This window comes from Pygocentrus nattereri, chromosome 9 (genome assembly GCF_015220715.1).
Source record: "Pygocentrus nattereri isolate fPygNat1 chromosome 9, fPygNat1.pri, whole genome shotgun sequence".
NCBI classification, from domain to species: domain Eukaryota; kingdom Metazoa; phylum Chordata; class Actinopteri; order Characiformes; family Serrasalmidae; genus Pygocentrus; species Pygocentrus nattereri.
This window is the reverse complement of record NC_051219.1, coordinates 3,181,142-3,207,169: the sequence shown is the minus strand read 5'-3', so window position 1 is coordinate 3,207,169 and position 26,028 is coordinate 3,181,142. Positions and strand designations below refer to the sequence as shown.

The 26,028-nt window shown below is 46.5% G+C and overlaps 1 protein-coding gene across 1 annotated transcript; it reads right to left on the bottom strand.

Annotated features, from left to right (window-relative positions):
* Nucleotides 1-1,205: 1,205 nt before the first annotated feature.
* Nucleotides 1,206-25,587, bottom strand: LOC108412186 (complement factor I-like). The gene is made up of 13 exons (XM_037540906.1): nt 25,533-25,587; nt 24,047-24,196; nt 19,970-20,837; nt 12,728-12,875; nt 11,980-12,167; nt 10,704-10,817; nt 10,164-10,295; nt 7,057-7,083; nt 6,823-6,959; nt 5,135-5,238; nt 4,555-4,835; nt 2,514-2,615; nt 1,206-1,624 (listed from the first exon to the last, which is right to left on the bottom strand). Exons 2-13 carry the CDS (start codon nt 24,101-24,103, stop codon nt 1,407-1,409), a joined length of 2,376 nt encoding a protein of 791 aa, XP_037396803.1. The 5' UTR covers nt 24,104-24,196; nt 25,533-25,587; the 3' UTR covers nt 1,206-1,406.
* Between the last annotated feature and the right edge of the window lie 441 nt (nt 25,588-26,028).

Sequence of the window (26,028 nt, the reverse complement as noted above, 5' to 3'; positions counted from 1 at the left end):
AAGGATCTGCACACTGGATCACTTACAGTCGCCACCAGAGGGCACTGCCGAGCTAAACTTAGGGCCTGCACACAATAACAGAAGCCTGTCAAATGAAGCTTGTATATCTCAAAACACTGAAACCCGACGCTGAAGGGGAATTTTCACCATTTTCCATAATTCGTGAATAATTGCTCTGTAAACGGAGAGATTCAGAGGGTTTGGTGTGAAGTGGTTCAGATGTGTTTACAGTGGTGGTGATGGGAACCAGGTGTCGCCATGACTACAACACAACTATAGACATTTTATTTACCATCCAGAACCACCAGAGAACCTACACGAGTCTTCTGAGCTTATCTGGAAAGTTGATGATGGTAAAATGGTGTTTTTAAGTTTCTTTGGGGACTATTTTGCCTCACAACAGTTACCTGAGTAAATCTGATCAAATGGTCATGTAAACAGCTTTTCCTAGATCGGAGTGAGGTCTGGAAATCTGATTAAGAGGCTGGATTTTAGCTCAGTAATCAGATTTCGTGGTGCTGTGAACTCTTACTCTGATTTCCTTCCAATTTCTCTGTCTGAGCACGTGCGAAAACAGACGGCGGTACCGGAAATAAGCGAGCAGCGTTTAACACGGCACCTGCAAATGGCAGCAAAACACTTTTGGAGTGACGCTGAAATGAAATACACTCTTGACCAAATGAAGGATTTAATTATTCATCATCTTCTAGAAGATGTTCAGAATTTCAGGTGAAATGTTTGAGAGAAAAGAAAAAAAGCTGCGACATGAAGTTTGAGTTTCATGTTACATTTGCGTCACGTCTCATTCTAAGTTTATTGGCTGGTTGTAAAGAAGAAATCTGATAACTCTGATTGACTCATGCAGACCTGGAGTTTCCTGCTATCTGACCACTGGAGTGCATGTAAACAAAGGGATTCCTGATAACATCTGATTTCCTGCGACTGTTCGTAAACAAAGATGATTAAGTGCATGTAAATGTGTTTCAGTCCTCAGGCAGTGAATTCAGAATCGTTTCCTGTAGGAACTTTCTGCGATGGAGCTTTTAGAAGGGGACGTCTGGTTCCTATCACCACCACTGTGAGCGGTTCTGACTCTAAGTTTCTCTGGAACTAAGCCAAACCACTTTGTTTACATCTTAACCACTGAATTATGCAGAAAAAACCCGCTGGAATTCCTCTTTAACTTAAGAAAACAGGGCCGAGTCTTTAGTTGGTCTGTGATCAATTTAATGGAAACAAAGAAATTTCCTTGTACAAAATCAATAAACAGCATTCCCAAAACAAGCATCCACAGACGTCAACAGCCTCATAACCTACTAAAGCGACACCTCTGCCTGTTTACTGTGAAGATCTGTGGATGAAGAGTAAGGTGGGTGTGGTGGGCTCTGGAGACGCCTCATTCTTCCTCAGTGGTTGTACTTGGTGACCGAAGGCCAGCCGGTGTGGAAGCGGATCCATTCAAAATAGTGGGCCACTTTAGTGTAAACGCCGGGGTGACCAGCCTCCCCACACTTCTCCCCCCAGCTCACGATGCCCCACACGTACGACAGCCCGCTGGCATCCTTGCACACCAGCGGACCCCCGGAGTCGCCCTGACATGAGTCCACATTACCCTCCAGATCACCTGAGCAGGTAAAGACAGGACAGGTTGAGAGAGGTGAGGCTGGGAGACGCACAAAGTATGTTTATTTTTTAACCCCTTTTGTTTTAGGCCACAACAACAATAGCTGTGTTTAAAGTGACTCGAAACCGCTGCAGCCATCAGTGGCTTTATTGTCAGGACATCTGGAGTTTGACCCATGGCGATGCCACAGCCATCCGTAAACAGAAGTCCGAGAGCATAATAGAACTCTCTAGTCAGTGTCATGCCCATATCATGCCCATATCTCTATGGGAAATATAAATGTGCTCTGTGGTCAAATGTTTCATAGCGGATACACACACACACACACACACACACACACATCTTCTAAGGGAGTGCTGGAGTCCTAGCTGTCATTGGGTGGAAGGCAGGATACACCCTGGACAGGTCGCCAGTCCATTGAAGGGCAGACAGATATCTAGCATTCAGCCTACAGCTGTTAAGCCCCATCTAATCCTGTTGATGTGATGTGGAGTGTTAAAAAATTTAATCTAAGATTAAATCTAGTGCTATTCTTAGGGGTTAGGATGCAGCAGCCAATCAGATCAGAAGTCATTTACATATATATCAGTTTTAAAGGCACAGTAACAAAAAAAAAACCCAGCATGTTTAATTCTAAGAAACGGAGGCTGGATGATGGTAATGTTGGTGCTTTTGGTCCACACTTTAAAAACACTCACCGCAGTGGCAGAAATACAATACAAGATAAATGTAGTACACACGTCTTTTAAAGAGTGCATGTGGATAACAGTGAGTTAAGACCATAAACTGGCCAACACTCATCTGCTAATGTTACATGAGTAGAAACAGGTCTTACTCAGGGAGTTACGCCCTCACACATACACACACCACAGCTCACGCTTGCACATACCTGCACACTCCATTCCTTCGAAGTACCTCTCCTTGTAGTATTTCTCGCAGTTTGCCATTATACTCACGTTGGCCCATTTCAGAGCGTTGGTAGAGCCTCCCTCTTTAAACACAGAGGAACATTTGAAAACAAAAATCAGCCAAAATAGATCCAGATAGTGTGACATCATCATTACAGAGACGGCAGAACAGCTTCCCTCGACCCGTCCAGCAGGATCTTAACTGGTAATAGTTTAAATGTATTTAATACGTCAGATTCAAGCATAACCTTATCGGAAAAGGGAAAAAAGAACATATTTAATCCTTATGGATTAAGAATTTTCCTTATTTTCTTCAGTTCTTTTTTACATAAAATACCTTGACATACCATTTAATCACACAGCTTTTAAAATATACCGTTCACCCTGCTGTGCCTGTGGCTCACATATGGAAACTAAGCCGAAAAACAGCCCATCTGAAATGTACATATATCCACCTATTCAGACTACAGCAGTTTAGCCCCGCCCACTCACACTGAGGTTATAATTTGAATGAAGCATTTGAACACGATAGCCAATCAGAACAGATGTCACTCACATCGCCACTGATGGTTTGTGGCAAAGAAGTTCAGCAGATTTCAATGTCATGCAAATAAATGTGGTCACCACACTGTTTAGCCAATCAGGCGAGAGTAGAGGAGTAATTTGACTCACTAAAATCGCCGAAGAGAAGTACAAATGGCCTAGAAATAATAATCTTGTAATAAATTTACAATAATCTCAAGATAATAAGTTATATATGAACCAGATTTACGGTATTTTCACCTGTCAAGAGACTGGACAAACATTATGTAAATGAACTGCGTATTGACCAATCAGATTGTTGATGTGTGGCGTGGTAACCGATCGTGGCGTGATCGAGTTTTAACAGTGGAACACACCAGGCAGCAGATATGATGATAAAAACGCCGTCATGTCAGATTATTTTTATTTTAAGGCCTTCTCTGTGTACATCAACATCGGTGCGTTTTAGAGACGAGCCCCCAAGCATGTAATGAGAATACAACTTAACCTCTTATTCTCCAGGGTGTGTTTTGGTTTGTCCATCTGAATTTATGCCACCAAATCGTAAGGCAAATTATTCATATTTATGAAATAAATGTAATTTAGATTTATTTATTTATTTATTTTTAAGTTCCCCTCAAATGAACAGAACGTGTGTTTCATGATCTCCACATTTCACTACATGCTTACAATTTACTGCTGAAAGCCAAAAATCTCCGCCGCTCTTTGTGTTATTCTATAAAAGTGATGTTTCCAGAGCAGATCACTGAAGAGACGCCGTCTGTTTATAGTTTAGAGCCCAGATTTGGGGAAAACGGGTCGACTTTCAGTAGAAAAACAAACTGAGTTCAGCTTCTTTTATTATAAGGGTTTAAAATGACGTCACCGTCTATTAGACTGGAGAGAAGAGCTACAGCCTCACACGACGCCCAGCTTCTGAATGGAGCTTATGGAATATGAACGTTATGAAGAACACGACCAAGTGGGTTTGGAACCACCGGTGGTCCCGAGGAGTTGAAAAGGCAAAACAGTGCAGATTAATGTATATATTTGAAAGTATATAAATAAAAAGAGGAAAGCAGGGTCTCTGGTCTCAGGGTCTTCAGATCTCTGTATTATTATTATTATTTCTCAATAATGTGTTACGTATTATTTATGTTTTTGGCTGTTGCGATTCTGAAATCTGGGACTTTCCCTCTTCCTGCCAGAAGGAATTCCTCGGCTTGGTTAGTGTAGTGGGTAACACCTCTGCCTTGGACACTATAGACTGGGGTTCAAGCCCCACCTGGGCAAACACCCTACACTACACCAATAAGAGTCCTTGGGCAAGACTCCCAACACCACCTTCGCCTTACTGTGTAAAAGCATCCGATTGCAAGTCGCTCTGAATACGAGCGTCTGCCAAATGCCGTAAATGAAGGGTACTTGCTAAGGTAGGCAGCCTGCTTTAAGGGGAAAAAGATGTGTGTCCATTGAGAGACAAATATTCCCACGCTGTACCTCTGTTTCTGCCCCAGCCAGAGATGGTGCAGGTGTCTCCATCCTGGAACTGCAGAGTGGACCACGGCAAACACACGGACCGAACGGCAGGGTTGGGGTGTAAACACTCTTTCGACAGCCCCAACTCCTCCAGCTGCACCAGCGCGATGTCGTTCTGGTAGGTGCGCGGGTTGTAAGCATTATGGATGATGATGTTCTTCACTGGAACGTTGTCTGTCGTCTCCAACGGATTAGTCTTCTGCCACAGAGAGAACTTAACCCGGAACAGCTGAGGCTTCGGCCTGGGCACAAACACGACCACACAGGATATTCACAGCGAAGTAAACGACTGTTTTCACCCTCGTTATTTCTGATTTGGCATTCCTTTAATTCTGCACCGGAGCTTTGAAGCTAATGTTGCTAATGAGTAATGGAAGCTCATACCCCACCAATTAGCACGGCCCAAACATTTGGGTCGCTCACTCGCTGCTGTTCAGTAGCCCTTACTAGACTCAGTGTAGGAAATGGGGCAAGACTAATTTCACTGGGGCTTAATGTAGAAAAGACCATGTGTTGATAGTTCTGCTCACTCATTGGTTACCTGACACAGTGGGCAGCGGTCAAAACCCAGCAGCCCCCCAGGTAGACCCCCCCACAGTGGATCTTCTTCTCCTCCTGTATCGCCACCTGCCACTGGATCTGAGTCTGCAAACCAAAGGTCACCAAAGGTAAGAAAAAACAAGCCAAGCTAACTGGATATAAAGTATAAGCCTATGAAGTCCAAAGACCGATATTGTTCTACAACAATGTAAAACCACTTTATTTTTGGGTAAATGCTTCACATGGATTCCTAAATTTGTTTATAGAGGAGCTTTAATGGGTAAGCAATGGCTCAGATGTGTAGCCTTTTTCTGCAGGCCACCTAGTGGCCAAGCGCCATTGGGTAAACACTGCGTGACATTTTTTATTTTGAATAATTAGAACAAATAAAACAAACTGTCCCCGTAACCGTTATCTGATGAACTAGGACGCTGTTGTCTCTCTCGTGTGAAATGTTGTGACTCTGTGTTGAGCTACTAGCGAGCAATGAGGAGAGCAAGGGGAGCGGAGAGAACGCCCTGCTGTAAAAACAGCTCTTCATATCAAGCAATCCTGTTTACCTCACGCAAAAAAACATTTTAACACAATAGTAACACTTCTGTAAATGTTGACTTGCTCGTGAATTAAGATCTTCTTCTTCTTCTTCTTCTTCTTCTTCTTCTTCTTTCGGCTGCTCCCTTTAGGGGTCGCCACAGCGGATCATCTGCCTCCATCTTGCCCTATCCATTGCCTCCTCTACTTTCACACCAACCATCTCCATGTCCACCTTCACTACATCCATAAACCTTCTCTGAGGTCTACCTCTTCTCCTTCTGCCCGGCAGCTCCATCTCCAACATTCTTTGCCCAATATATCCACTATTCCTCCTCAACACATGTCCAAACCATCTCAACCTGGCCTCTCTGGCTTTATCTCCAAACTGCTCCACCTTCACTGTCCCTCTGATCTGCTCATTTCTAATCTTGTCCAGCCTTGTCACTCCCTGATGACGCCACTCCTTTGACCTGTTTTCTGAGGATCTATGAAGAAAAGCTCATGGTGAGTCCACTCAGTTCTCAGTTCTCAGAGATCTTCTCATTCAGCTCACGATCTCATATGAAGCTTGTAGCTGACGTCACTGGTGCGACCCACTTTATTCTGAGGTCATTGTGAAAAAATAGAAACACAAATGGATTAAATTCCATATTTTAGTGGACGTTCCCTGATGGGCAGCGTGTGGTTTGATGCTCTGCAGCAAATTAAAAACGTCTCTGGCGTTTCCTTTATTATGAGTAACACAGAGGACGGTCAGTAACACAGAGACTCCTGTGGAGAGATGGACGTTTCTGTAGAATGACCCAACACACAGAAGCCATCAAGGAACCACTTCTCACACGACACGACTGTTGAATGATGCAGGACGTTGAACGACTGATGGAATTTCCTTTTAAACGGCTCACTGAGTCCCGTTAGTGAGAAACTGCATATTGCACCTGAGTGCATTTAGAGGCTTCTGTGAAAAGGTGGTGCTTCCATTTGAAATTTTAAGCAATTTTTTCTCAAAGTTTCTGTGGTTTGAACCTAAAGCAGGTGTTCGTAACTCACTCCCATGCACTGAAAAAGCCAAGCTGCTGCAAATGCATAGAGTGTGTGTGTGTGTGTGTGTGTGTGTGTGTGTGTGTGTGTGTGTGTGTGTGTGTGTGTACTAACCGGTAAGGCCTCCTGTCCTCCCACCACTCGTTTGACGCGCAACGGCCGTTTTTCTGCCTCCGTCCTGTAGACATAATCAAAATTCGGAATGCCACATTCCAACTGACTCTCCGTGTGGCTACGACCCTGCCGAATATCTAACACACACACACACACAGCAGGGTCAGTCTCTTAGTGCAGATTAACACAATTCCTCTCTGAAGAGCTGGACTGAAAGGTTAATGAGATATTTACCGTCCTTTGGATTCCACAAGACTTTCACTAAAAAACACAAACACAAGCAGGACATATTAGAGTCTTTCCCCTGTACGTGTGTGTGTGTGTGTGTGTGTAGAAGTTGACACACAGGAAAACATTGCTGCCTAAAAGTGACTCTTTTGGAAACACAAAGAAGTTTCTCTCGAAAAGTCCTGGTGGTTCTGGATAGTAAATAAAATGTCTATATCTGTGTTGTCGTCATGGCGACCCCTGGTTCCTATCAACATCACTGTAAAGACATCTGAACCATTAGGAATCAGTGCAATTCACTGAACGGATTTTCTGCATTCAATTGTTGTGAAATCTGGTCACATTCATGTTTTCAAGTGTTAAAAATCTCACTTTTCTGTTATGAAGCAGAAGAAACACGCACGCAGTGAGAAACTGTAGAACGGACTCGGTTTATATCACAATACCTACATTTAGAGTCGGTTATTCATTCAGTCTAATGAGAAACTGTAGAACAGACTCGGTTTATATCACAATACCTACATTTAGAGTCGGTTATTCATTCAGCCTAATGAGAAACTGTAGAACGGACTCGGTTTATATCACAATACCTACATTTAGAGTCGGTTATTCATTCAGCCTAATGAGAAACTGTAGAACGGACTCGGTTTATATCACAATACCTACATTTAGAGTCGGTTATTCATTCAGTCTAATGAGAAACTGTAGAACAGACTCGGTTTATATCACAATACCTACATTTAGAGTCGGTTATTCATTCAGCCTAATGAGAAACTGTAGAACAGACTCGGTTTATATCACAATACCTACATTTAGAGTCGGTTATTCATTCAGCCTAATGAGAAACTGTAGAACGGACTCGGTTTATATCACAATACCTACATTTAGAGTCGGTTATTCATTCAGCCTAATGAGAAACTGTAGAACAGACTCGGTTTATATCACAATACCTACATTTAGAGTCGGTTATTCATTCAGCCTAATGAGAAACTGTAGAACAGACTCGGTTTATATCACAATACCTACATTTAGAGTCGGTTATTCATTCAGTCTAATGAGAAACTGTAGAACGGACTCGGTTTATATCACAATACCTACATTTAGAGTCGGTTATTCATTCAGTCTAATGAGAAACTGTAGAACGGACTCGGTTTATATCACAATACCTACATTTAGAGTCGGTTATTCATTCAGCCTAATGAGAAACTGTAGAACAGACTCGGTTTATATCACAATACCTACATTTAGAGTCGGTTATTCATTCAGCCTAATGAGAAACTGTAGAACGGACTCGGTTTATATCACAATACCTACATTTAGAGTCGGTTATTCATTCAGTCTAATGAGAAACTGTAGAACGGACTCGGTTTATATCACAATACCTACATTTAGAGTCGGTTATTCATTCAGCCTAATGAGAAACTGTAGAACGGACTCGGTTTATATCACAATACCTACATTTAGAGCCAGTTATTCATTCAGTCTAATGAGAAACTGTAGAACGGACTCGGTTTATATCACAATACCTACATTTAGAGTCGGTTATTCATTCAGTCTAATGAGAAACTGTAGAACGGACTCGGTTTATATCACAATACCTACATTTAGAGTCGGTTATTCATTCAGCCTAATGAGAAACTGTAGAACGGACTCGGTTTATATCACAATACCTACATTTAGAGCCGGTTATTCATTCAGCCTAATGAGAAACTGTAGAACAGACTCGGTTTATATCACAATACCTACATTTAGAGTCAGTTATTCATTCAGTCTAATGAGAAATTGTAGAACAGACTCGGTTTATATCACAATACCTACATTTAGAGTCGGTTATTCATTCAGTCTAATGAGAAACTGTAGAACAGACTCGGTTTATATCACAATACCTACATTTAGAGCCAGTTATTCATTCAGTCTAATGAGAAACTGTAGAACGGACTCGGTTTATATCACAATACCTACATTTAGAGTCGGTTATTCATTCAGCCTAATGAGAAACTGTAGAACAGACTCGGTTTATATCACAATACCTACATTTAGAGTCGGTTATTCATTCAGCCTAATGAGAAACTGTAGAACAGACTCGGTTTATATCACAATACCTACATTTAGAGTCGGTTATTCATTCAGTCTAATGAGAAACTGTAGAACGGACTCGGTTTATATCACAATACCTACATTTAGAGTCGGTTATTCATTCAGCCTTAAAGAAGCATAAATTCAAATTGTTGCCAGCATAAAGTTTCAAAGTCAGGAGCAGCATATGCTGCCTTCTATATGACATCTTTTTCAGGGACATCCATGCTTATTTCAGCATTCTGCATGTACTACAACAGCTGTGTTATCAGCTAATGTGGGTGATACGCTAGACTGCCAGACCTGTTTGCTATTGAATTATGACACACAAACTACAATAACGAAGGCCTGTATGGTTGCACAGCTCAAGACTTAAATATGTTTAACTGAAGAACTGCAAGAAAAAAAAATACAGTTCTCAAAACTGAATCACTGTAGTACAGTGCTAAACCTGCTCCTGCCCCAACATTTTTGGAACATATTGCAGGCATGAATGCATATTTACAAAAACAGCATGGCAGCCTGGAGCAAAGGAGCTTGGCGGTGGAGTTGACACACTGTGGTATGATAGTGGGGCCAGCGAGCGAGATGGCTAATTGCATTTGCCTGCATGACCTAACTGATATCTCTACAGTGACCAGCGTGGTCGTGCACAAAGAGGGGCACATCACACAGCTTGGAGGTGACCATCGTCCAGCTCAGGTCAGTCATCAGTTAGGGAGGCAGAGCCAAAGCATGCATGAGCAACTTTCGGGATGGTGCCGATTGAGGGATTGAGGGATTGAGGTTTCTGTGATCAAATGACCACACAGGGTAGTTTATAGAAAATACAACCCACTAGAAGGTCGCCTGTCATTATTTTACTGCCACTAAGATATGAGAGGTTTATCCTCAGGGAGTCAAACTAATTCAATCTGAATGGGGCTTTTAGAACCTCATCAACACCCAGGGGGCTGTGGGGGTCTTTATCTGGCTGTAAGCGCACCTGCACCGTATTATGTAATACTGGCTCTGCTGAGAGAGGAACTGAGTCTCACCAGTTTCAGCAGGTCTCACTGCAGCGGTGGTGACTTCATCTTCTCCTCCGAGACAGTCTCTGATCCCATCCCGAACAGCGTGGCCCGGAATACACACTCCAGACTTACAGTGGAACGCCCCGCTCTGGCACTCTGAACACACAGCAGTCAGATTAGAGCTGGATAAGCAGGAAAACAGACTCTTTAGAGCAAAACGACTCAAACAGCTGCTGAACAGGAGTTTAACTTACTGATGATCGAGCAGCAACTCCCACATTTCATATCATAATGAATAAACATAAAAGTCTTTAAAAAGAGTGATGAGGTTTGTTATCACCACTGAAACTCAATCCTTTAAATATGTATAGACAAATTCCTTTTGACTAAAAACCTTTTGATTCTTAAAATTTTGTTTGGTCTCCTGATTTAACCAGAATTTTATTCTTCAATTTTTAAAAAATATGATACGATGTGCCAGGTGAGTTGGTGTGGAATGACCCATGTGTGAAATATTTCTATATTTATTATTAATTGAGGCTCTAGAACTGATAAAGAACTCACCACTGCAGCACATCTCATCGCTGTTATCTCCACAGTCATCGACTCCATCACAGGTGTGCTTCCACAAAATACACTTCTCATTCACACAGCGGAACTCCGGACACTCGTCATCATCTAATGACGAGGAAAAAAGAGCCAGCGTAGAATTAAAGTGTAAACAGCCAATTCATTCAGTTCTACCGCTCAAAAGTGAAACTGAAAAACAAGTTTGGTACATTGTCAATGTCATTTAAAGACTCAGAGAATCCAGACACAGTTCTGTTTGCAAGGGACAAAGCTAAAATCCAAGACTTGCTGGCCGTGATCTTCAGGCCCTCAGATGGCACTGCATTAAGAACAGACATGATGCGCTAGTGGAAATCACTAACATTTCCACAAAACCATTGTCTGTGAACAGAGTTTGTTGCTGCATCCACAAATTCAAGGTCAAATTCCACCATTCAAAGAACGAACTATATACAAACACAATCCAGAAATGCTGCCACCTTCTCTGGGCCTGAGTTCATTTCAGATGGACTGAGGCAAAGTGGAAAAGTGTCCTGTGGTCCAGTGAAGGCAAATTTTACATTGTTTTTGGAAATCATGGACACCATATCCTCTGAGCTAAAGAGGAAAGGGAACAGTCAGCTTGCCATTGGTGCACAGCTCAAAAGCCAGCATCCGTGATGGTATTGGGGTGCATTAGTGCACATGGCATGGGTGCCTTGTACATCTGTAAAGGCACCATTAATGCTGAACAACACATGCAGGGTTGGAGTAGCAAATAATGCCATACAGACAACGTCTTTTTCAGAGAAGGCTTCGCTTATTTCAGCAATGACAAGCCACATTCTGCACGTGTTACAACAGCAAGGCTCTAAAGTAAGAGTCCAGGTGCTAGACTGGCCTGCATGCAGTCCAGATTTCTCACCCATTGAATATATTTGGTGCATTATGAAATTAACTTTCAAAACTACAGCAGTTGTCAGAAATACTCTACTTTCTGGACAATTTGGGAGGTTGCAATGATTTATTTGCTTCCCAACAGCCATGAACAGAACAACATTGACTGCAGGAAACACACTCTACACCACTTCCGTGGAAACGGGTAGTATTACGGTGTTTGTGACATTACACACACGATGGATTAAACTGGAGCTGGTTTTGCAGCTTAGTAACCATTTATGTTACACGTGTACACTAAATCAAAAGCCTTCATTTTGAGGGGTGTTTAGGTGTTGAAAGGGATTTACATACTGCAGTTATACAATAGTGGGTTCTGATGGGGGAACAGCACCTTGGGGTGACTTGTAGCAGGTAAAGGCAGCAATCTGAGTGTCCTCCTCCACATCCTGAGGCTCATTGATGGTACATTCAGCCAGGGAGTACTCAGATCCTGTGCAGCTCACACTCACACACTTATAAGGCCATCGATGGCCAAACTCCAGATCCTTAAACATCATCTTCTGAGCAGAAGCTGCACCTCTAATTTGAAAGAAAAGAAAATTAGGAAAGCTGCTGCACTGATGGGATTACATGACTGTACAGATGTGATTATTTTAACATGTGGGTGGCTTTACGTGGCTGTACAGGTGTTAAAGCCCAGATGTACAGGCTGGTGTAGGTGACTGTACAGGTAGAATCACCTAATTCTACAGTTGTGTTAATTTGGCTACACAAGTGGGATTACCTGGCAGTACAGGTGGGATTACCTGGCAGTACAGGTGAGTTTGTCTGTCTATACAGAAGAGATTATTCAAGTTTACATCTATAATTACCTGGCTGTACAGGTGGGATTACTTGACTGGGCGGGGGGTGTTTACCTGACAGTACAGGTGGGATTACCTGGCAGTACAGGTGGGATTACCTGGCTGTACAGGTGGGATTACTTGACTGGGCGGGGGGTGTTTACCTGACAGTACAGGTGGGATTACCTGGCAGTACAGGTGGGATTACCTGGCTGTACAGGTGGGATTACTTGACTGGGCGGGGGGTGTTTACCTGACAGTACAGGTGGGATTACCTGGCAGTACAGGTGGGATTACCTGGCTTCTGCTTTCAGGCTGCGACAGAGAACATTAGCTGCAGCCATGTCCCACGACTTAGCTCCACAGATCAGAGCTCTTCCTTTTATGGTTTCCACCTGAACGACATCTCGATCACCGGATTTCTTTAGCTCCGCCTTAAAGGCATCTGTAACACACACACACACACACACACACACACAAACACACACACTGTCATTCTTTGTTCTCCAACTCTCCACTACTATAGAGCTAGAGAACATCAAGAACGAGGCTCTAATAAAATTATCCAGAGCTAGTTCTAAAAACATTACGGGTTATCAAGCAAGATAATTAATTACAGTGCACTAATTAATTACTAATTATAGTGTATTATTTAATATTTAATAAGCTCTTCTTGTTCCAAAGAGCCTGATGTGTTTTCAATACTTCAATATTTTTATTCTCTGGCCCCCCACTCTTTCTCCTCTCTCCATTCCCTCTCTCCCCCACTCTTTCTCCTCTCTCCATTCCCTCTCTCCCCCACTCTTTCTCCTCTCTCCATTCCCTCTCTCCCCCACTCTTTCTCCTCTCTCCATTCCCTCTCTCCCCCACTCTTTCTCCTCTCTCCATTCCCTCTCTCCCCCACTCTTTCTCCTCTCTCCATTCCCTCTCTCCCCCACTCTTTCCCCTCTCTCCATTCCCTCTCTCCCCCACTCTTTCCCCTCTCTCCATTCCCTCTCTCCCCCACTCTTTCTCCTCTCTCCATTCCCTCTCTCCCCCACTCTTTCCCCTCTCTCCATTCCCTCTCTCCCCCACTCTTTCTCCTCTCTCCATTCCCTCTCTCCCCCACTCTTTCTCCTCTCTCCATTCCCTCTCTCCCCCACTCTTTCTCCTCTCTCCATTCCCTCTCTCCCCCACTCTTTCTCCTCTCTCCATTCCCTCTCTCCCCCACTCTTTCCCCTCTCTCCATTCTCTCTCTCCCCCACTCTTTCTCCTCTCTCCCCCACTCTTTCTCCTCTCTCCATTCCCTCTCTCTCCCCCACTCTTTCTCCTCTCTCCATTCCCTCTCTCCCCCACTCTTTCTCCTCTCTCCATTCCCTCTCTCCCCCACTCTTTCTCCTCTCTCCATTCCCTCTCTCCCCCACTCTTTCCCCTCTCTCCATTCCCTCTCTCCCCCACTCTTTCCCCTCTCTCCATTCCCTCTCTCCCCCACTCTTTCTCCTCTCTCCATTCCCTCTCTCCCCCACTCTTTCTCCTCTCTCCATTCCCTCTCTCCCCCACTCTTTCTCCTCTCTCCATCCTCTCTCTCTCCCCCACTCTTTCCCCTCTCTCCCCCACTCTTTCTCCTCTCTCCATTCCCTCTCTCCCCCACTCTTTCTCCTCTCTCCATCCTCTCTCTCTCCCCCACTCTTTCCCCTCTCTCCCCCACTCTTTCTCCTCTCTCCATTCCCTCTCTCCCCCACTCTTTCTCCTCTCTCCATTCCCTCTCTCCCCCACTCTTTCTCCTCTCTCCATTCCCTCTCTCCCCCACTCTTTCTCCTCTCGCCATTCCCTCTCTCTCCCCCACTCTTTCTCCTCTCTCCATTCCCTCTCTCCCCCACTCTTTCTCCTCTCTCCATTCCCTCTCTCCCCCACTCTTTCTCCTCTCTCCATTCCCTCTCTCCCCCACTCTTTCTCCTCTCTCCATTCCCTCTCTCTCCCCCACTCTTTCTCCTCTCTCCATTCCCTCTCTCCCCCACTCTTTCTCCTCTCTCCATTCCCTCTCTCCCCCACTCTTTCTCCTCTCTCCATTCCCTCTCTCCCCCACTCTTTCTCCTCTCTCCATTCCCTCTCTCTCCCCCACTCTTTCCCCTCTCTCCCCCACTCTTTCTCCTCTCTCCATTCCCTCTCTCCCCCACTCTTTCTCCTCTCTCCATTCCCTCTCTCCCCCACTCTTTCCCCTCTCTCCATTCCCTCTCTCTCCCCCACTCTTTCTCCTCTCTCCCCCACTCTTTCTCCTCTCTCCATTCCCTCTCTCCCCCACTCTTTCTCCTCTCTCCATTCCCTCTCTCCCCCACTCTTTCTCCTCTCTCCATTCCCTCTCTCCCCCACTCTTTCCCCTCTCTCCATTCCCTCTCTCTCCCCCACTCTTTCTCCTCTCTCCCCCACTCTTTCTCCTCTCTCCATTCCCTCTCTCTCCCCCACTCTTTCTCCTCTCTCCATTCCCTCTCTCCCCCACTCTTTCTCCTCTCTCCATCCTCTCTCTCTCCCCCACTCTTTCCCCTCTCTCCCCCACTCTTTCTCCTCTCTCCATTCCCTCTCTCCCCCACTCTTTCTCCTCTCTCCATTCCCTCTCTCCCCCACTCTTTCTCCTCTCTCCATTCCCTCTCTCTCCCCCACTCTTTCTCCTCTCTCCATTCCCTCTCTCCCCCACTCTTTCTCCTCTCTCCATTCCCTCTCTCTCCCCCACTCTTTCTCCTCTCTCCATTCCCTCTCTCCCCCACTCTTTCTCCTCTCTCCATTCCCTCTCTCCCCCACTCTTTCTCCTCTCTCCATTCCCTCTCTCTCCCCCACTCTTTCCCCTCTCTCCCCCTCTCTCTCCCCCACTCTTTCCCCTCTCTCCCCCTCTCTCTCACCCACTCTTTCTCCTCTCTCCATTCCCTCTCTCTCCCCCACTCTTTCTCCTCTCTCCATTCCCTCTCTCCCCCACTCTTTCTCCTCTCTCCATCCTCTCTCTCTCCCCCACTCTTTCCCCTCTCTCCCCCACTCTTTCTCCTCTCTCCATTCCCTCTCTCCCCCACTCTTTCTCCTCTCTCCATTCCCTCTCTCCCCCACTCTTTCTCCTCTCTCCATTCCCTCTCTCTCCCCCACTCTTTCTCCTCTCTCCATTCCCTCTCTCCCCCACTCTTTCTCCTCTCTCCATTCCCTCTCTCCCCCACTCTTTCTCCTCTCTCCATTCCCTCTCTCTCCCCCACTCTTTCTCCTCTCTCCATTCCCTCTCTCCCCCACTCTTTCTCCTCTCTCCATTCCCTCTCTCTCCCCCACTCTTTCTCCTCTCTCCATTCCCTCTCTCCCCCACTCTTTCTCCTCTCTCTATTCCCTCTCTCCCCCACTCTTTCTCCTCTCCCCATTCCCTCTCTCCCCCACTCTTTCTCCTCTCTCCATTCCCTCTCTCTCCCCCACTCTTTCTCCTCTCTCCATTCCCTCTCTCCCCCGCTCTTTCTCCTCTCTCCATCCTCTCTCTCTCCCCCACTCTTTCCCTCTCTCCCCCACTCTTTCTCCTCTCTCCATTCCCTCTCTCCCCCACTCTTTCTCCTCTCTCCATTCCCTCTCTCCCCCACTCTTTCTCCTCTCTCCATTCCCTCTCTCTCCCCCACTCTTTCTCCTCTCTCCATTCCCTCTCTCCCCCACTCTTTCTCCTCTCTCCATTCCCTCTCTGTCTCCCACACTCTTTCCCCTCTCTCCCCCACTCTTTCTCCTCTCTCCATTCCCTCTCTCTCCCCCACTCTTTCTCCTCTCTCCATCCTCTCTCTCTCCCCCACTCTTTCTCCTCTCTCCATCCTCTCTCCCCCACTCTTTCTCCTCTCTCCATCCTCTCTCTCCCCCACTCTTTCTCCTCTCTCCATTCCCTCTCTCCCCCACTCTTTCTCCTCTCTCCATTCCCTCTCTCCCTCACTCTTTCTCCTCTCTCCCCCACTCTTTCTCCTCTCTCCATTCCCTCTCTCCCCCACTCTTTCTCCTCTCTCCATTCCCTCTCTCCCCCACTCTTTTTCCTCTCTCCATTCCCTCTCTCCCCCACTCTTTCTCCTCTCTCCATTCCCTCTCACCCCCACTCTTTCCCCTCTCTCCCCCACTCTTTCTCCTCTCTCCATTCCCTCTCTCCCCCACTCTTTCTCCTCTCTCCCCCACTCTTTCTCCTCTCTCCATTCCCTCTCTCCCCCACTCTTTCCCCTCTCTCCCCCCACTCTTTCTCCTCTCTCCATTCCCTCTCTCCCCCACTCTTTCCCCTCTCTCCCCCACTCTTTCTCCTCTCTCCCCCACTCTTTCTCCTCTCTCCATTCCCTCTCTCCCCCACTCTTTCCCCTCTCTCCCCCACTCTTTCTCCTCTCTCCCCCACTCTTTCTCCTCTCTCCATTCCCTCTCTCCCCCACTCTTTCTCCTCTCTCCATTCCCTCTCTCCCCCACTCTTTCCCCTCTCTCCCCCACTCTTTCTCCTCTCTCCATTCCCTCTCTCCCCCACTCTTTCTCCTCTCTCCCCCACTCTTTCTCCTCTCTCCATTCCCTCTCTCCCCCACTCTTTCTCCTCTCTCCATTCCCTCTCTCCCCACTCTTTCCCCTCTCTCCCCCACTCTTTCTCCTCTCTCCCCCACTCTTTCTCCTCTCTCCATTCCCTCTCTCCCCCACTCTTTCCCCTCTCTCCATTCCCTCTCTCCCCCACTCTTTCTCCTCTCTCCATTCCCTCTCTCTCCCCACTCTTTCCCCTCTCTCCATTCCCTCTCTCCCCCACTATTTCCCCTCTCTCCATTCCCTCTCTCCCCCACTCTTTCTCCTCTCTCCATTCCCTCTCTCTCCCCCACTCTTTCCCCTCTCTCCATTCCCTCTCTCCCCCACTCTTTCCCCTCTCTCTCCCACTCTTTCTCCTCTCTCTCCCCCACTCTTTCTCCTCTCTCCATTCCCTCTCTCTCCCCCACTCTTTCCCCTCTCTCCCCCTCTATCTCCCCCACTCTTTCTCCTCTCTCCATTCCCTCTCTCTCCCCCACCCTTTCCCCTCTCTCCCCCTCTCTCTCCCCCACTCTTTCTCCTCTCTCCATTCCCTCTCTCTCCCCCACTCTTTCCCCTCTCTCCCCCTCTCTCTCCCCCACTCTTTCCCCTCTCTCCCTCTCTCTCTCCCCCACTCTTTCCCCTCTCTCCCCCTCTCTCTCCCCCACTCTTTCCCCTCTCTCCCTCTCTCTCTCCCCCACTCTTTCTCCTCTCTCTATTCCCTCTCTCTCCCCCACTCTTTCTCCTCTCTCCATTCCCTCTCTCCCCCACTCTTTCTCCTCTCTCCATTCCCTCTCTCCCCCACTCTTTCTCCTCTCTCCATTCCCTCTCTCTCCCCCACTCTTTCCCCTCTCTCCATTCCCTCTCTCTCCCCCACTCTTTCCCCTCTCTCCATTCCCTCTCTCTCCCCCACTCTTTCCCCTCTCTCCATTCCCTCTCTCTCCCCCACTCTTTCTCCTCTCTCCATTCCCTCTCTCCCCCACTCTTTCTCCTCTCTCCATCCTCTCTCCCCCACTCTTTCTCCTCTCTCCATTCCCTCTCTCTCCCCCACTCTTTCCCCTCTCTCCATCTTCTCTCTCTCCCCCACTCTTTCCCCTCTCTCCATTCCCTCTCTCTCCCCCACTCTTTCTCCTCTCTCCATTCCCTCTCTCTCCCCCACTCTTTCCCCTCTCTCCATCTTCTCTCTCCCCCACTCTTTCTCCTCTCTCCATTCCCTCTCTCCCCCACTCTTTCTCCTCTCTCCATTCCCTCTCTCCCCCACTCTTTCCCCTCTCTCCCCCACTCTTTCTCCTCTCTCCCCCACTCTTTCTCCTCTCTCCATTCCCTCTCTCCCCCACTCTTTCCCCTCTCTCCCCCACTCTTTCTCCTCTCTCCCCCACTCTTTCTCCTCTCTCCATTCCCTCTCTCCCCCACTCTTTCTCCTCTCTCCATTCCCTCTCTCCCCCACTCTTTCCCCTCTCTCCCCCACTCTTTCTCCTCTCTCCCCCACTCTTTCTCCTCTCTCCATTCCCTCTCTCCCCCACTCTTTCTCCTCTCTCCCCCACTCTTTCTCCTCTCTCCATTCCCTCTCTCCCCCACTCTTTCTCCTCTCTCCATTCCCTCTCTCCCCCACTCTTTCCCCTCTCTCCCCCACTCTTTCTCCTCTCTCCCCCACTCTTTCCCCTCTCTCCATTCCCTCTCTCCCCCACTCTTTCTCCTCTCTCCATTCCCTCTCTCTCCCCACTCTTTCCCCTCTCTCCATTCCCTCTCTCCCCCACTATTTCCCCTCTCTCCATTCCCTCTCTCCCCCACTCTTTCTCCTCTCTCCATTCCCTCTCTCTCCCCCACTCTTTCCCCTCTCTCCATTCCCTCTCTCCCCCACTCTTTCCCCTCTCTCTCCCACTCTTTCTCCTCTCTCTCCCCCACTCTTTCCCCTCTCTCCCCCTCTCTCTCCCCCACTCTTTCTCCTCTCTCCATTCCCTCTCTCTCCCCCACTCTTTCCCCTCTCTCCCCGTCTATCTCCCCCACTCTTTCTCCTCTCTCCATTCCCTCTCTCTCCCCCACCCTTTCCCCTCTCTCCCCCTCTCTCTCCCCCACTCTTTCTCCTCTCTCCATTCCCTCTCTCTCCCCCACTCTTTCCCCTCTCTCCCCCTCTATCTCCCCCACTCTTTCTCCTCTCTCCATTCCCTCTCTCTCCCCCACCCTTTCCCCTCTCTCCCCCTCTCTCTCCCCCACTCTTTCTCCTCTCTCCATTCCCTCTCTCTCCCCCACTCTTTCCCCTCTCTCCCCCTCTCTCTCCCCCACTCTTTCTCCTCTCTCCATTCCCTCTCTCTCCCCCACTCTTTCCCCTCTCTCTCCCCCACTCTTTCCCCTCTCTCCCTCTCTCTCTCCCCCACTCTTTCCCCTCTCTCCCTCTCTCTCTCCCCCACTCTTTCTCCTCTCTCTATTCCCTCTCTCTCCCCCACTCTTTCTCCTCTCTCCATTCCCTCTCTCTCTCCCCCACTCTTTCTCCTCTCTCTATTCCCTCTCTCTCCCCCACTCTTTCTCCTCTCTCCATTCCCTCTCTCCCCCACTCTTTCTCCTCTCTCCATTCCCTCTCTCCCCCACTCTTTCTCCTCTCTCCATTCCCTCTCTCTCCCCCACTCTTTCCCCTCTCTCCATTCCCTCTCTCTCCCCCACTCTTTCCCCTCTCTCCATTCCCTCTCTCTCCCCCACTCTTTCCCCTCTCTCCATTCCCTCTCTCTCCCCCACTCTTTCTCCTCTCTCCATCCTCTCTCCCCCACTCTTTCTCCTCTCTCCATCCTCTCTCCCCCACTCTTTCTCCTCTCTCCATCCTCTCTCTCTCCCCCACTCTTTCCCCTCTCTCCATTCCCTCTCTCTCCCCCACTCTTTCCCCTCTCTCCATCTTCTCTCTCTCCCCCACTCTTTCCCCTCTCTCCATTCCCTCTCTCTCCCCCACTCTTTCTCCTCTCTCCATTCCCTCTCTCTCCCCCACTCTTTCCCCTCTCTCCATCTTCTCTCTCTCCCCCACTCTTTCCCCTCTCTCCTTCATCTGTCTCTCACCTTGGTCACAGGAGCCGTAGTGAGAGAACACCGCTGTGTTGGTCCTGCAGGCAATGGCTTGTGCCTGACAGTAGGAGATGTAGGACTGTCCATTCAGTCCACAGACAGATCTGCCCAGGCGTGGACACTGATAGGGCAGCTTACAGACGCACTTCCCGTTGATGCAGCGCCTCCACGGCGGGCAGAACACTTTAGAACAGGACAGGCGTGTGTACTTTTCTTTCAGACACTCCTGAGACAAACGCTCAGAGGGGGGTTTCCTGGGCTGTAGATCTGGGCCTGGTTTGGGGGGCTGTTGATCAGGGCCTGGTTTGGTGGGCTGTGGATCAGGGCCTGGTTTGGAGGGCTGTGGAGGACGGCCTGGTTTGGAGGGCTGTTGATCAGGGTCTGGTTTGGAGGGCTGTGGATCAGGGCCTGGTTTGGAGGGCTGTGGATCAGGGCCTGGTTTGGAGGGCTGTGGATCAGGGCCTGGTTTGGAGGGCTGTGGATCAGGGCCTGGTTTGGAGGGCTGTGGATCAGGGTCTGGTTTGGAGGGCTGTGGATCAGGGCCTGGTTTGGAGGGCTGTGTAGGTCGGCCTGGTTTGGAGGGCTGTGGATCAGGGCCTGGTTTGGAGGGCTGTGGATCAGGGCCTGGTTTGGAGGGCTGTGGATCAGGGCCTGGTTTGGAGGGCTGTGGATCAGGGCCTGGTTTGGAGGGCTGTGGATCAGGGCCTGGTTTGGAGGGCTGTGGATCAGGATCTGGTTTGGAGGGCTGTTGATCAGGGACTAGTTTGGAGGGCTGTGGATCAGGGCCTGGCTTTCCTGTAGGTTTTGATTCTTTGGGTTTGCCTACAGGTCCACTAGGACGAGAATCCTCCTCCGGACTCTCCTGGATAAACAGAACATGTACAGTTTCCATAGAGCAACAGAAGAGTTCACTTCAACTTAACGAAGAATTTACTCAAATGTTTGAGTTCATTGAACCCAAAGTAGTATGCAAACAGAACAATACCAGGGGCACCATGAGCAGGGACAGATCATGATCTCATGATGCCACAGTCTGACAATAACACAATGATCACAAAATGACCAGCAAAAATAAGAACTTTAAATTGAATTTCCTCACTTTTTTCCAGTAAAGAGGTGGATGTGGTCTGAAAACACTGAACTCAAGTTACAGCTCATAAATGGAAAACCAGCCTGTTTTGCATCAGGGATGTCATTGAAACAGTTCATTTCTCTAGTCTGTTCTGTCTATAGCTTAGCCCCACCCACTCTTACTGAAATCAAAAGAAGCATTTCAGTCCAGACTGCTTTTTGACTAATGTCCAATACAGGGCATCCAATCAGAACAGAAGTCATTTACATAGTCGAGTTGAAAAGGTACAGTTAAAAAAAAGTTTCATTTTAAGGGAAATAGAGATGCTAGAAAATGGTAATCGACCCAAAGCCAACCTGGCACAGACGTCATGAAAATGGACCTCATTGAAAAACTGTTTTGGATATAATTTTATTCTTTAATAAACCACTGATGTTTGATTATGGGCACACAGAACAGTGCTGAAAAAAAAAAATCAAATTGAAGTAAACAAATGACTCCCCTGTATTACTGTGTATTTTAGTGTTAGGGATTTTTGTTAATTATTCTAAATATGGGGGCAGGCTGTGGGCATTTACAAGCCCAGTTCCCAAAAAGTTGGGACATTGTTTAAAATGTAAATAAATGTAAATAAAAACAGAATACAATGACTTGCAAATCTCATAGACCCATATTTTATTCACAGTAGAACACAGACCAGATATCAGATGTGGAAAGTGAGACATTTTACCATTTCATAAAAAAACATTAACTCATTTAGAACTTCATGGCAGCAATACATCTCAAAAAAGTCGGGACAAGGGCAACAAAAAGCTGGAAAAGTAAGTGGCACTAAAAATAAAAAAAGAGGAGCAGTTTGCAGCTGGCTCACATGGCTGGGTATAAAAAGAGCATTTTAGAGAGGCAGAGTCTCTGAGAAGCAAAGATGGGCAGAGGTTCACCAACCTGTGAAAAACTACAGATTATCACAAAAGTGAGTAAACCCCTCACATTTCTGCAGATATTTAAGTTTATCTTTTCATGGGACAACACTGACAAAATGACACTTTGACACAATGAAAAGTCGTCTGTGTGCAGCTTATATAACAGGGTAAATTTATTCTTCCCTCAAAGTTACTCAATATACAGCCATTAGTGTCTAAACCACCAGCAACAAAAGTGAGTAGACCCCTAAGAGACGATTCCTGAAGTGGCAATATTTTGTGTGGCCACCATTATTTTCCAGAACTGCCTTAACTCTCCTGGGCATGGAGTTTACCAGAGCTTCACAGGTTGCCACTGGAATGCTTTTCCATTCCTCCATGACGACATCATGGAGCTGGTGGATATTCAAGACTTTGCGCTCCTCCACCTTCCGCTTGAGGTTGCCCCAAAGATGTTCTATTGGGTTTAGGTCTGGAGACATGCTTGGCCAGTCCATCACCTTACACTGTATGTCTAAAAATTATAGAACAATTTCAGAAAAATGTTTCTCAGCATAAAATTGTGAAGACTTTGGACATCCCACCATCTACAGTATGGCCATATGTCAACACAATCCAGAAATGCTGCCGTCTTCTCTGGGCCAAAGACCATTTAAAACGGACTGAGGCAAAGTGGAAAACTGTTCTGTGGTCAGATGAATCAAAATATGAAATTCTTTTTAGAAACCACGGATGATGTGTCCTGCAGATTAAAGAGGAAAGGGACTATCCAGCTTGGACCAGAAATTGGTCTCCTCACTTCCCAGATGTTTACACACTGTATTTAAAAGAAAATGAGATGCTACACAGTGGTAGACATGGCCCTGTCCCAACTTTTTTGAGATGTGTTGCTGCCGTCAAGTTCTAAATGAGTTAATGTTTTTCAAGAAATGGTAAAATGTCTCATTTTCAACAGTTGTGGGCTGGAGGTTAGGGAACCAGATCGGAAGGTCACCGGTTCGATCCCCAGCGCTGACGGTACATGACTGAGGCGTTCTTGAGCAAGACACCTAACCTGCAGCTGCTAACCGGGCTGCCCACTGTTCCGGGCAAGTGTGCTCACTACCCTCTAGTGTGTATGTGTGTGTAATCCGGAGGTGAAATTTCCCCGTTGTGGGGCTAATAAGGGTCTCTTAATCTTAATAAGTGATCTAAGTTCTACTGTGAATAAAATATGGGTCGCATTCTGTTTTTATTTACGTTTATTTACTTACACAGTGGCCCAACTTTTTTGGAACTGCATTTGGAATGAATGACCTGTTCATTTATTGGCAGTCGGCAGCTCCACTGGCCCAGCCAATAATCCCTGGTCCCTGTCAATAAGAGGGTGGAAGATTGTGAAGATTCCAAGGTCCCTGATGAAATGGGGGCCCACATAGATTGTACCTTTTTAAGCTTACTGAAACATTCACAACCGAAGTGCTTTGTTTATGAACAATAATTCAAGGCTAGTTTTTGGATGTCAGCAGCAATGAAGCTTCCGTTCTATCATCCACTCCACTGTCAGCAAACACACATCTCGATTGTTGAGGAATTCCACTGATTTGGCTCCTGCATCCACTTCAGTCATTCAAAAATACCATAAAAATTAAAAATCCGTGATGAAGGGAAAAAAGTCCTTCTCAGTCACGTAGCTCCAGCTTAAAACTACAAAGGCAAACTTCAGACACCGAACATGGCTCAGCTTTTCCACTATGCTTGGAGTAAGAGTGGAGGAACTTGGGTAAATCTGATGTTTTGTCATTATAAATTGTATTTCTAGTCTATGTATGTTAAATTTCAGCTACATTTGGGAAAACTCACTCTGATGCCTCCACAGTAATTATATACCTGTGATCAATAAGAGAGCAAAGACCAGATTTACACTGACTTATTCTCATTATTTCCTCATACGGATTTAGCATAATCACTCTCAACTGTTATCTAATGACTCCAGCTCAGTAAATTAGGAGTAACTTGTTTAGTTTAAGGTCAGAGTTTACCACAAACTGCAGAGTAAACAGAAATGACCGCTTGTCCAAACAAAGAAACACTTACAGCATGTGCACACAGCTGGAGGATCAGAACGAGGAGAAGGACGAAGGTGGTCCTCATATTTCGTATGTCCTTTATTTACTTCTTTGTTGCCTTCTTTTCTTCTTCCTTTGTCTTGAGGACTTGTCGTCTCTCTCCCTCTGTGTTACCTAACTGAACACAGCACCACAGGACAGTTCAATGGGCTCCAAAAACTGGGCTCCACAAATCATTAACTTTGATCAATACAGACCAAATATGACCCACAGAGTGCATTTTACTGGAATACGTAGTCAGATGTTCCAGTAACACAGCAAGAGTTACATTATCACAGGATAAATTTATGTGGCAAACATTTATATATTTGCAATGATATTAAAGGTGCATTTAACATATAAAACGCAACAACTGGTGTAAACATGCCAACTTTTCTCATGCAGTGATGCTGTAGTAGTCTTGAGAGTTTGAGATTTTATGGTTAAAAGACTAGGAAAGCCCCCTTCATTGATGTATACAGGCCACCCTCAAGTGGATACATGCTGGGTATTGCAGTGAGAGAAAACTGATGGACCAAAACCGTTCACAAAATGGTGAATTCTGACAAACAGATGAGTCTGAGGGATACAACGCTGCACTACATAACACTACAGAACTGTAATGAGCCCCAGCCACCCAGCCACCTACCCAAGCTCTTAACACAAAATAAAGAAAGCAGGAAACAAAACTGGACACAAGAAGAGGATTTAAGAGAAGACATCCCTTCAACAAATGGCATTGCTAGATTGGGGAGCTATAGATAACCAGATGTGAAATAGGCTGACCATTTGAGGTTGACCACTCTCCACAGCCCCCAAGAGGGACAACAACATACAAATGAGATTAACCCAAAAGGCAAGAAAAAAGACATTACAGAAGTTAATAAAAGCAATATAAAGTAAAATAAAATAATATTTAACACCAGCTAAAACAGCACCAGACAAGCATAAACCAGCACTGACCACCTTAGACTAGCATGAACTGTAACAAGTCTCACTCAGCCAGACACTCTCCCCATTTCTACTGGCTCCACATCCTCAGCAGCACAGACCCAACACCTGGTCCTCATTACCTGAACACCTGGTCCTCATTACCTGAACACCTGGTCCTCATTACCTGAACACCTTGCCCTCATTACCTCAACACCTGGTCCTCATTACCTGAACACCTGGTCCTCATTACCTCAACACCTGGTCCTCATTACCTGAACACCTGGTCCTCATTACCTCAACCTGGTCCTCATTACCTGAACACCTGGTCCTCATTACCTCAACCTGGTCCTCATTACCTGAACACCTGGTCCTCATTACTCCAACACCTGGTCCTCATTACCTCAACACCTGGTCCTCATTACTCTGAACACCTGGTCCTCATTACTCCAACACCTGGTCCTCATTACTCTGAACACCTGCTCCTCATTACTCCAACACCTGGTCCTCATTAGAGTAGCACCTGGTTTTCATTATATGCTCACCTGCCACTCTACAAGATGTTCCCCTCAGTTTCCTTGGATGCCTTAGTTCTGCAGCTGGTTAGCAAGTTTGTGTGTTTCCTTTACTTCCTCTTTTTTGTCTGTTTTCATTTCCTGTCCTTTTCATTGTGGTTTCTGTGTTAGTTCCTTCTTTCATCACTGTCATCCCTGCTGAACAAAACAGCACAGACCATTGAACACTTATTCCTGGTTTTAGCTGGTCTGGTGCTGTTTTAGCTAGTCACCCCGCATGGTCATGCTAGTTGTCCAGCATGTCAGCATCCAAAACAGAACATATGCTAGTTTTCTGGTGACCAGCCTAATAATGTCCATTGCTGCTGACAAGCATGCTAGTATCCAAAACACAACATGCTCCTAATACAACTATGCTGGTTTATGCCTATTTTCTAGCAGGAAGACCAGCACTTGACTAAAAAATAAATAAACAGAAATAAATCAATAAATAATTATAATAAACTAAACAAGATAGGTCACTTCA

What these genes read in the sequence shown, in the direction of transcription:
- LOC108412186 (XM_037540906.1), bottom strand. Translation starts at nt 24,103, where the DNA reads ATGAGGACCACCTTCGTCCTTCTCCTCGTTCTGATCCTCCAGCTGTGT. An exon ending in ACCGCTGCCCACTGTGTCAG is followed by an intron (nt 4,836 to 5,134) that starts GTAACCAATGAG and finishes GTTTGTGCCCAG; the next exon opens with GCCGAAGCCTCAGCTGTTCC. An exon ending in CGAAGGAATGGAGTGTGCAG is followed by an intron (nt 1,625 to 2,513) that starts GTATGTGCAAGC and finishes TTACCTGCTCAG; the next exon opens with GTGATCTGGAGGGTAATGTG.